Genomic DNA, 12,500 nt, shown 5'->3' on the forward strand with positions numbered 1-12,500 from the left:
ACCTCAAGCCTCTGCACCACCTCTTTAATATCCTCCGTCTGGCTCTCTGACACTGTAATCGAGACAGCTTCGCCCCTCTCGTAAAAGATATCCAGACAAGGCCCACCCTTGATGCCAGGCTCGGTCACTGCCTTCCACCCGATCACATCACGGCACGAGCAGTTAAAGATGACCAGCTTGCTGCAGCGTTCAATCAGCACCACAAATTCGGCCGAGATGCCCAGCAGACAGGCCAGTTTGTGCCCGTTGTCATCCTTGCTGGCGCAGACGGGCCATACCAGAGCGCCGGCACTGTGTAGCTCTGCTCCTTTAGCACCCTTGAACTTATCTTTGCGTTTGCCTCCCAGGGAGAGCAGCTGAAACTTGGTGGATGAATCAATAGGTGTGGTGGTGGCATAGTTCTCTGCTAGGTCCTTTAGATATTCCTGACGCGTGCGTGTGGCCATCGATCGGAACTTCTCCGATTTCTCAGCTGCGTTTTCAGCGTTTATAGCCTTGGCGAGCAGGAAGTCACGGAAAGCTTGCGAGCGTGGAAAGCGAGCACCTTTGGGGAAAAATGGGCCAAAAAGAGGGATGTCCTTGGAGCGAGTAACAGCAACGCTAAAAAAAGAAAAACATTCAGAGTGAGACTTTAACCTCCAGTGGGTCAGCAACTGACTCAATAATGACACTTTTGGCTGCCGCCGCTAGCAACGATTACACTAAGGTCTCTACTTGAACGCAGGTGTGAGCGCTATAACCACACAGTATTCCTAATCTGCATTGGCATCAACCAAATTTTCTTCTATGTATTCAGCCAGATGTTGTTTGTTGTGACAAGTGAACGCACCCACACTAATGATCACTGACACGACAAGTGGTGTGACAACAAAAACCGTCAGAGCAAACATTTTCATATGCACTCCTTCATATGCACGCTAACTAACAACTATATTGATGATATTTCTGTCACCATAAATATAATAATAATATAAGCATAAATATGCTACTTTACCCAGCTTCTACCTGACAGACAAAATAATTGATAAACCAGAACAAATCCTCTCTCACTCATTTTCTACCGCTTATCCGAACTACCTCGGGTCACGGAGAGCCTGTGCCTATCTCAGGCGTCATCGGGCATCAAGGCAGGATACACCCTGGACGGAGTGCCAACCCATCGCAGGGCACACACACACTCTCATTCACTCACGCAATCACACACTACGGACAATTTTCCAGAGATGCCAATCAACCTACCATGCATGTCTTTGGACCGGGGGAGGAAACCGGAGTACCCGGAGGAAACCCCCGAGGCACGGGGAGAACATGCAAACTCCACACACACAAGGTGGAGGCGGGAATCGAACCCCCAACCCTGGAGGTGTGAGGCGAACGTGCTAACCAGGGCTTAAGGCTGTTATCCAGGGTTATTTCTACCATTTCCACCAGTCAGTGATAAATGATATATTTACACATTTGCTACGTTCATATTACATCAGTTAAATATTAGAATTCTTGCATATTGTCACTGTGATATTAATGAAATAATTAACCACATAACATCATTTTTTACCCATCCTTCACAATTTTGAGCAGACTGTATATTTCAGGCTAAAGCCACCTGCTTTGGGTCATTTCATTTGTGTTCATTTTTTTGTTTATGGTTCAAACGATTTCATTTACACCAACTGAAATACATCAGAGTTTTTTTCTTGAATCGCTCTGCATGTTGTTTTTTTATGTTCAGAATAAATCTTATTGATTTGCTCTCTCTACGCCTCGTAGCGGACGGTGTTATCTGATCGCTCTTACCGATAGTAGGTGTTTTCCGTGCAAGGCTCGTGCACTTGGACGATTATGAACACGTGCTGGAAGTGAGAGCGGATGGTTTTGGGGGTGAACGGCATGGCCCCCGGCTCCTGGAAGACTATCGTCACAATATCGTTCCCAATATGTCTTTTCCTCAATAGCTGCAAGAAAAACAGACAGCTGTTAGTTAACAGAGCAGAGAAATTTACATTTAAGGCATTTTCAGACACGCTTATCCAGAGCAGCTCAATTCATACAACTGAGAGTTAAGGGCCTTGCTCAGGGGCCCAAGAGTGGTAGCATGGATGACCTGGGATTCAAACTCACAACCTTCTAATCAGAAGTCCAACATCTCGTCTAACCACTAACCACAGTAGTCTAGCCATTAAACTACCACCACTTCCCCCAGCTGAGGTGGTCAGGATCACGATTGAACATTTTACTGTCGGAACATTACGTGAACGTGAACAAAAACACATGGAACAAGACACAACTGCCTAGTGTCTTGTCTCATGTGTTTGTGTTCACGTTTATGTTCATGTATTTTCCCCACCCAGTTTTAATTCTCACACCTGTTCCTTATGTCTGTAACTGTCTTCCCTATTTACCCCTATATATAATCCTTGACGTTTCTGTTCGGTGTCTCTGTTTCGTAGTTTGGATTTTCGTTTTCTCTTCTTTCCCCGAGTTCTTTTCTCAGTGTTTTCCATTTTGTATTGTTAATAAACCGTGTTTTTTTTCTTTTTTGCTATCCCTGCGTTTGAGTCCGTGTTTTATCTGTGAAGACCCCCCGATTTTTCTGACAGAGGAGGTCAATTCTAAGTTGATGTTAGAATATCATATAAAATCCATCATGTAATAAATAAACTTCCTCAGATGGATTTGCAACCATCAGAAAGTACAATGTGCTGTTAAAGAGCACAGGGGAAAGTACTTGTTTCCCTAATTTAGTATTTTGGCCAGCAACGATAACTAACCGATCTGTCTGGTGTTTTATCTGATGTTTAATCTCTCACTCACTCTCATCTCTCACTCATTTTCTACCGCTTATCCGAACTACCTCGGGTCACGGGGAGCCTGTGCCTATCACAGGCGTCATCGGGCATCAAGGCAGGATACACCCTGGACGGAGTGCCAACCCATCACAGGGCACACACACACACTCTCATTCACTCACACACTAAGGACAATTTTTCCTTTTTCCAGAGATGCCAATCAACCTACCATGCATGTCTTTGGACCGGGGGAGGAAACCGGAGTACCCGGAGGAAACCCCCGAGGCACGGGGAGAACATGCAAACTCCACACACACAAGGCGGAGGCGGGAATCGAACCCACAACCCTGGAGGTGTGAGGCGAACGTGCTAACCACTAAGCCACCGTGCTCCCTGATGTTTTGTCTGATTTTACAAATTTAAACTGTAAACAGTGGCTGTCTTGTTCTCGACCCAAATTCCTCGCATACTGTATATGTTCATGTGTGAACTCTCAGCCACCACCCAGCGCTCACCAATCACACGACAGATACTGGCTGTACCATTAAACCCACCCACCCACAAAGCACTGCTAGTTTTGATCATTGGGCCCCTGAGCCACAAATGGAGAGACAATTTTAGACTGGGATGTACACTTACAGAAAAAAAATCTCACACTCATAATGAGATGTGCTCAAAACTTCTATCAGTGTCAGAAAGCTTCGAATGAAGTCTCATAGTGTGAGCAACGTTAAGAAGCTCATCTCGAAGGGAACAGCAGAAAGTCAGCATGTTATGACGGAAATGCAAAACGACTCGTTTAACTCGATTTGATCGCATTGTTTAGAAAACCAGCCAACAAACCTGACGGATATGAGCTGCAAAGCCAATGGATGGCAAATATATCCATATTACCTCAAAATTTCTTTAACATATGGTGTTGTCTTGGTTTACATAACCACATACGGCTCTGAACTCTCCAAACATAAATGCTGCTAATATTTATACTGGCCGCTTGTTTCTGTTCATGAGACTCTTCAGCAGTCCAGATCACTCGACCACATGGCTAAGAATGTATTGGGATCTTTGAGACTTTAGCAGAAACTCTGCTATTTGTGGTATTTAATGTTGTCATTATTTGTCTGTTTGTCTGTTATGATGGCTCTCTTTATCGTTCGTCTTTGAGTGTGTCGTGTTTACCTGTTGTGTGTTGTTGGATGTGTATGGGAGCATGGTGGAAATATGGAACATGATCTCATAATCTTGATACCGTGTGTATAGAGAGTGTGTCCCGGTGGAATCCGCTGTGAAAACAGAAGGGAAGATTTGTGAACGCTGACACGTTTGGATTACTGATGCTTACACAATTGTACATCTGTACCTTATGTTCTACATGACACTGAGTAGTAGTGAGTGTATGTTTGCGTTTTTTTTTTCCTCACTCTTGGTATCGAGCTGTGCTCTGTATTTCTCCCAGCCCTTCAGTCTCACTCTGTCTCCCAGCAGGTCCAGGAACTCGTCGAACGCCGGACCGGCGCTCTCGTTATTATACATGTCTTCCTCTGTACTCTGTTCTGCACGGCAATACATCACCCCAACCTTACGCTGGAAATTCAGCTACACACACACACACACACTCAGGTCAGTGGCTGGATTATCTGTGAGTGTTAAATATTAATAACAATAACATACACAGCAAATATGTTTAATAACATATTTTCCCTTAGGGACGTCCAATAATACAATACAAAGCAGGGAGCTGTTGGGAATCCAGCCCATGTTTTTAGTGCAGACAGTTTTTAGTGCAAATTAGTGCAGACAGTTATTTAGACAATACTTAGTGTAAGAAATCACCTGGGCATGAAGTAAGGTTTAAAACACTATGAGGTCTAGCATTAAAGGAAACTAATCCACGACACATAACAATCCATGATGGGTGAGATGTAATGCAAGTCAAAATTATGAACAATTGTTCCATCTCCAGTCTCCATTTTGTCTTTCTCTTTAAGTCAATAAGACAAAAAAAAAGCCTTGCTTACAGTATATTATCACCAAAGAAACCAGAACACACAAACTGCTTTGTCCTGAAGACTTTCCTGCGGTGGAAAACCTACTGACGGCTACAGAGTTATGGGATTCAACATTTATGGGTTTCTTTGTCGAATAACATGACAAGTAAAATTGCATGACATTATTAGCTTTAGGTTACATACAGTACTGTAGCTCGTCCACCAGACAGTAATGAATAACAATAAGGTATTAAAATAAGTACATTAATATAAACCCTCAGTACTGTACAATAAGTCGGTTAAACCAATCGGTGTATTAACAAAGGTTCGAACGATATTACGTGTAAATACACTGTATATCTATTTTTTATCTAAAATTCTGCTGGTCAATTTTATTCAACACCTGAGAGTCTCCTTTGCTAACACTTACTGCTGTATTTTGTATGTGAACACTATGCACCAAAGTTGCTCTAACATCAGATTAGCATGGTTAACACTTGTCGTTATTTGCTGTTACGTCTACTACTTCCCACTCTCCTCTTGCTTCCTCTGTTCCTTTTCTTATTTCCTCTTTCTACTTTTACCTCATTACAGATTAGCCAGCTAATTTAAGTTAGTTAGTTTATGGGTATTCCTTACATTATGCTCTATAAAGTTCTTTAAACGTTTTCTGAAGGTTCCTGCATGAAATTAAATGCCTTGCCTATTCTGTAGCTAGTGTTTTGTATATCGATTACACATCATATCATATTATATATCACATCACCTCCCCCTGCCTACCCTAGGTTTCGCTTCACATATTGTTCGTTCACAAGGAAATCAAAGCTCTAGATACTTACAATAACATTATTAACTTAAGCACATTAGCTAGATTACATAAGCAGTTCTAAAGAATTTTATAATGCATAATAAAGCATTAATAAAGTAAATGTACTCTGCATGAAGGTAAGCACTGAACACAGCCAAAGACATTGTGAAAGGAGGAAACATGTTTAATGGCTAAATTTAATAGCTCTCGACATGAGTCTTTGGTAAAACTGGACTGGGATTAGCGTGCTCACCCCTTGCTCATCCAGCTTGAGCAGCGTGTCACGAACTTTGGGAGATGTAGAAGCAAGCCTCAGACAGTGCAGGTTGAGATCTGGGAGAATGAACTCCAAAAGTCTCTTGGGGGAAAGCCCTCTTGGAGTTGTGTGCCGTGCTGCAGATTGTACAGACTCTTCCAGAATGGAGCCACGAAGGGTCTTAAGCTACAGGTAAGAAACAAAAAAGCAAACAAACAAAACAAAACTGACACTTAGCTGGAAGTAATAGCCAATATATCTTCAATCAGCTACACAGGAAACGGTTTTCTCTTTGATGCTTAAATATTTTCATTTAATTTTTTAATACAAAAAAAAAATGGTTGTTAAATAATTCTTTGAATTAATCTAAGAAAGCCTTTTTTTAGGTCAAAAAAAAAATCGTGCGGGTCATGTGACAGGGATTGAAATCAAACTATTCATTATATATTTGTGTGTGTGTGTGTATGTGTTGGGGTGGGTGGGTAGGTATGTGTTAGTGTGTCAAATGTGTGTGCACGATGGGGAGGTGGTTGCGTTCCTGCCTTTATGTGTCAGACGGCTTAATAGGAGGGTAGAGAGAGATAAGATGAAAGAGGAAGAGTAGAAGAGAGACGTCTACGAGACATGATAGCAATGTAGAGTGATATGAGGCGAGACACAGGGATAAGAAATAGAGATATAATACTAATGCAGAGCAAAAAGACAGACAGAAGACTTCAGGATGAGAGGAGTCGACTGTGATAAACGGGAAGAAGGGAAGAGGGTGACGAGTAATTAAAAAAAAGAGGGGGAATATGTGAGTGAGACTTATATACAGAAGTGCTGCGTTACAGATGATTAGGTGAGGGGTTCGGCAGATTAGGAACGAAGGTGACAATACACGACTGGGTGAAAGACAGGAAAAGAAACACAAATAAAGGAGGGATGAAGAGGTGCTTTAGCTTTTAAAGGTGTGTGGAGTATTAACTTTTTCACCTCTGTGGTCCTGAATATGATTCTACACATATACTGAGCGCCACTCGAGCCTTCCTTCTCCTCACGGCGGAAACTGATAGCCACTGGCCCCAGTCGCTCGTCCATGCCGAAGAAATTCTGATGGTCTGCCGGAAAGAACAGAAACACTGCATTGCTCTTTATTCTTACATAACATATATTTGACATTGTTTGATATAGCGATATATATATATATGTGTGTGTATATATATATATATGTGTGTGTGTGTGTGTGTCTGTGTGTGTGTGTGTGTGTGTGTGTTATTCTTTTTTCTTTTTAAGCTGATATGGATGCATTTTGTCTTTTGAATAAAGATTCGGACATTCAAAGAGGAGATACTAGCCACATGTGGTCTTTGAGGACAACGATCTCCTAATCAATACACAATAGTCAGATCGTATCTGACTGTAGAAAGGACATTATTCATAATAACACTCTCTGGTGTTTATAACAGTTTATAATCACACCCTCCAGTGTCACCCAAATGAGGACGAGGTTCACTTTTGTCTGGATCGTCTTCCATCCAAGTGAGTTTTTCCTCACCGTTTTAGTGTGGATGCAGAAACACAGCTATAAATTAATATGAATGTTATATAACAGTTTTCCTGCTGTGGAAATTACCAGGGACGTTTAGTAAAGTGTACTTTATGGGAGATATATTTTATCTGAAATAACACATCAGTCGTCAGAGAGACGGCAAAAAGAGCATTTGGTTAAAGTCTAAGCCGTTTTTGTTGAACGGTCCGAAGTCAAGATGTTGTACTGGGTTCAGATCAGAGCCTATTAGTGTCAGTGTTAGACACTGAATCATATCAGTCAGAAGAATGTCTTCATTAAAATTAAAAGCTGAGAGGTTACACCGATCAGATGGCATTCTGGTTCAAAACAACGCTAAAATTAAATAATTATCTCTGTCATAGATCCCTAAAGGTCATGTGGAGCAGCTCAGTCACAACCAAAATAAATTTCAACCGCAGAAACTGTGCAAAATGTGTAAACTTCTTGTTTCGATTCCTACTCGACCTATCAGTGCATTGCAGCAACTCTTAATAAAATCAGTACTAATACAGATGCTGCATTACTTGCTTACATTTGTAATAAAATATAAACATTATTTTGATTTGAAGAACATTTACACTAATAGCAATTTTACATTTGGAGCAAATTCTCTGTAAATGGATCTCAAATGCTATTCCACTGGACATATAGCACCCTATTTATAAGGAAATAATAAAAATGGATTAATAATTAAAACTGAAAAATATTAGTATTGAAAAGTATTGAAGAGTTTTATATGTTGTATGACATTCTGGGATATTACATAAACACCATTAAATAGTTCATTAATTCATTTATAGAAAGAGACAGAAATATTTGGAAACCTGCAAAAAAAAAAAAAAAAAATCCCAACTTCTGCTATTCAGGGATTGTAAACAATGGACAGAAGAACAAAGAATTAGGAAGTCGAAAAAAAAAGTCTAAGACGAGCTGCGATTGAGAAACCTGTCGCCGAGTTAGCTGCATCACAAAGTACAAACTGACGCAAGAATCGACGCAGACTTCAGCACATGCTGTCCTACTTTCACCCTCACAAGAAGAGTTGAAGCACACAGACAACACAGCTCGTGGTTACTGAGAGGGGAATTACAGAAAGGAAAACACATTTGCCACATAAAGGCAGACACACACAAACATACACGTTTAAATAGTGTTCCGTCATCAAACAATAAGCCTTGGGTACACACACAGCACTGAACTGAGGAACGCACAGTATAAACTGCAGTGTAAACTCTCAGCTTTTATACAGAAACACATTTTAGGCAGTCAGACAGACAGAGAGACAAACACATAGACAGACCGACTGACAGGAAGACAGATAGATAGACAGACAGACAGACAGGCAGGCAGGCAGACAGTCAGAAAGAGACAAACAGAAAGACAGACAGACAGATAGACAGACAGACAGACACACAGACAGACAGACAGATAGACAGACAGACAGGCAGACAGATAGACAGATATACAGGCAGGCATTCAGACCTACAGATAGACAGACAGATAGCCAGGCAGAGAGGCAGACAGATGGACAGACAGACAGACTGACAGATAGACAGGCAGGCAGACAGACAGGCAGAGAGACAAATAGATAGCCAGGCAGACAGACAGACAGATGGACAGGCAGACATATAGGCAAACAGATAGACAGACAGACAGGCAGGCAGACAGACAGACAGAGAGAGAGAGACAAACAGAAAGACAGACAGACAGATAGACAGACAGACAGACACACAGACAGACAGACAGATAGACAGACAGACAGACAGACAGGCAGACAGATAGACAGATATACAGGCAGGCATTCAGACCTACAGATAGACAGACAGACAAAGATAGACAGACAGACAGACAGACAGACAGACAGACAGACAAAGAGATAGGTAGATAGATAGATACTCAATTACAGGTCTACGACTAAGAATACTAATAATAATGACCTATACATCTTAGATATGTTGAAGCTTTCTGGAAAGAAACATCTATCTACCTGTCTGTCTGTCTATCTGTCAGTCTGTCTATCTATCTATCTATCTATCTATCTATCTATCTATCTATCTATCTATCTATCTATCTATCTATCTATCTATCTATCTATCTATCTATCTATCTATCTATCTATCTATCTATCTATCTATCTATCTATCTATCTATCTATCTATCTATCTGTCTGTCTGTCTGTCTATCTATGAGTCTCCAGTGTCAGGGCTTTGTAACAGTCTATATGATTTCCAGCATTACATATATTATATATACTACATAGTCTACATGTATTTCTCATTACTTAACAGCTGGGAAAACAGATTACAATTCGGAGATGTTCAACAGCATTACATGTAACTGTTACCAGGTAAAATGTGCGTCAGTCTTTAATCAATACAGAAATGTGATCAAGAGCAGATTTCTTAGACTTTACTGGTCGTATTATATTCCTTAAATAAAGCACAATGTGAACAGAACGTCCGATAATGTGGAATAAAACTATTTTGTTCATTACTTGAATGAATAATTATGAGGATCATTGTGCTGATCATTGTTTTTTAAGCATGTTTATTATTTTACCCTGAATTTTAAAGCCTTACTGTGATGTAGAGCTGATGATCAGTAACTGTGAATCAGTCTTGCAGTACATTTGTCATTTTTCACATCTAGTCCCTGGTATTTTATTCTCTGACTGTGTTTTGTTGGCTGACAGGATGCAGTTGCAACAAAGAACACAAACTGACTTAAAGCATGAATCATGCCTGTGATATTTGGCAACAGAAGGCTGCAGAGTGTTGGCTTTATTAAAAGGATTCCAGTATCATTTCAGGTATCAGCTGATACACAGAGTACTGAAATCGCTATGGTAACAAAAAATGTGCATCCTTAGAACACACCCTAAAGCGGCATCTTCTCTACAGATACTTTACACGCTGTCTCACATGCTCACAAAATCAATCAGGAATCAGTCTTCCTTCTCACCTTTCATGTAGAAGTACTTGTGGTAGTAGCGTGCCCCCAGGTCTGCATGCTCAATGAAGTAGTTGCTTTTTCCCTGCTGCTGCACATGGCTTTCTCTGGGTTCCTCTAATACAGACACAGCATCATTGGGGCTCTGTAGACTCCTCCATCGCCCGCTACAGCACTGGGTTTTTCCAAGTCCAGCCCTTTCTTCTCCTCCCATCTCGTTTCTAAAGTGTGGGCAGCTGAGCAGCAAATCGTTGTCGTTGCCGTCTCCTTCGTCCAGCAGGCATGGTTCTGGTTCCTCTGTGCTAGCTGTCCCTACAGTCCCACTGCCCAGATTCTGAGAGGGTGAGGCAGGAGGGGCCTGGGAAAGAGGCCGGAGTTGCGAGGCAGCCGATGCCCCTGAGGTGATGTTCTTCTTGCGGCCGACGCTGTCTCGGCTAGTGGCCGCCTCACCCAAGTCAAACAGGATGCTCTGCACATCATAATGGGCAAAGTTGCGCACCCATGCGCCTCCAACTGTCTGATCGCATGGTGCACAAGTAACCTGAATGGGTGATGGCTTTGATTTCTTGTTTAGAGCTTCAGGTTTAGGGGGCTTGACTGGTTTTATAATTTCTAGTGCACGGAAAAAGCCGTCTGGCTCAGGCGGTGTATCCTGGAGCCCGAGTAACAAGAACGGATCTTTAAAGCGAAGAGCGTTGGGACTGAGAATGGTCTGCTCGTCCATGCAGGGCTCTGGAGGTTGGCTCTGCTTTTCTAATGAGGACAGACTCCCATATTCCCGGTGGAGGACTATACTAGACTCGCCTTGTCCCACCTGGCCGGCCTTTTCGCTTGCTGACCTGACTGCTTTTGTTCCTGCCTTTGCCGCTGAGTCCAGATCTCCCAGAGTGACATCGCTGTTGCTGCGCTGCATGATGTGGCCACGAGCAACTGCGCGCTGATTAAGCCCTGCCCTACTGGGTGTTGTCACACTCTCAACCTCTGCTCCCTCACCATCCCTCCGGGGCGGCCATTCTGCCACCACCACGCGCTTGGGCTCAAAGACCGGAGTCGGACGTGGGCTCTGTCGGCGGAACTTTCGGATGAAGAGGTCGTCTGACTGCATGGTGCACTTTTCTGCTCTAATTCCTTGTTCTCACTGCCTTCCTTTAAATCTTCTCTCCTCACTGTCCTCCTCTCTTGGTCAGGGATAAGTAGCTTCAGAGAATCGAAATAGTTGATGAGAGCATACAAGTGGCGAAGGAGAAGACATACTGTATCTCAATCACTTAGGAGGTCTTTTCTGCTTAGCACAGTCTGGGTCGGTGTCTTCATCCTGCACACAGTGACTCGCAGTAGTGCCTCACTACTTAAGAAGATTCAGGAAGTAATTCTAGGCATGTCAGGACAAGACAGTTCACTTTCATCATTTGAAACAATCTTGAACAGGAGGCTCCTGTCTCATGCTCATTCCTTCTTAACGTTGAATCAACCCAGGATGTAAAAGAGCATTAGAATGAAGCAGGGGCCAAGAATAACGCAATTCCAGTTTAAGTCCTCGCTGTCAGCCACCTTCTCTTAAACCCTCACAGATTCGGAATCAAACCGTTCTGCATCCTGCAAACAAATAAACAAAAGAGTAGAGTTCAGCATTCTTTGTCTGACTTTTTATAACAGCGTGTGAACACGAGTGACCGAAAACACGTTATTCTGAAACACTTCCCATGTGATGCAAGACCATTACACCATCTTACTCTTGGCCTTAACTTAAACTTTATCTGCACCCGTCTACTTCAGGTGCTAACATATCCCTGTAGCTTTAGACTACCATTACTGAACTACTCTAATGTGGTAAGGATTACATTACAGTTACAGCTTAATCCTGACAACAAGCAAGAGCTTCTAAAACAAGATTTTACAATCCTAAAGTACAGTAACACAGCCCAAGAAAACACAAACACTGAGACAAATATGTTACGCAAAAAAAAATTTCATCTCAAAGTCAAGCATGCCTGTCTGACGCATTGTTCCACTTCACTTTGCTACCTTTGTTCTTTACTATTATTTTCTCCGTTTGATAAAAATAGTCATAGCGCTGGCCAACTGTCATGCAGAAGCCTGCACAATAGCAGCTCCTCTCACAGGGGAGGGAGCTTCCTGAGCCTGGCTGCAGCAGCGCAGT

The 12,500-nt window shown here is 42.2% G+C and overlaps 1 protein-coding gene across 5 annotated transcripts in view; it reads right to left on the reverse strand.

The window, feature by feature from the left end:
- Positions 1-12,500, reverse strand: part of zmp:0000001168 (signal-induced proliferation-associated 1-like protein 2) — a 61,741-nt gene that overhangs the window by 18,817 nt on the left and 30,424 nt on the right. For all 5 annotated transcript variants that reach the window (XR_009647891.1, XM_060863570.1, XM_060863572.1 and 2 more), the window contains exons 2-8: positions 10,352-11,935; positions 6,814-6,938; positions 5,836-6,024; positions 4,208-4,382; positions 3,966-4,069; positions 1,795-1,952; positions 3-600 (exon numbers count right to left, since the gene is read on the reverse strand). Coding sequence is in view for 4 of the 5 variants with exons in the window: in XM_060863570.1 (XP_060719553.1) it covers positions 3-600; positions 1,795-1,952; positions 3,966-4,069; positions 4,208-4,382; positions 5,836-6,024; positions 6,814-6,938; positions 10,352-11,444 (2,442 nt within the window). In the remaining variant the exon portion in view is untranslated. The remainder of the gene's footprint in view (positions 1-2; positions 601-1,794; positions 1,953-3,965; positions 4,070-4,207; positions 4,383-5,835; positions 6,025-6,813; positions 6,939-10,351; positions 11,936-12,500) is intronic.

Source organism: Tachysurus vachellii, chromosome 26 (assembly GCF_030014155.1).
Source record: "Tachysurus vachellii isolate PV-2020 chromosome 26, HZAU_Pvac_v1, whole genome shotgun sequence".
Classification (NCBI taxonomy): domain Eukaryota; kingdom Metazoa; phylum Chordata; class Actinopteri; order Siluriformes; family Bagridae; genus Tachysurus; species Tachysurus vachellii.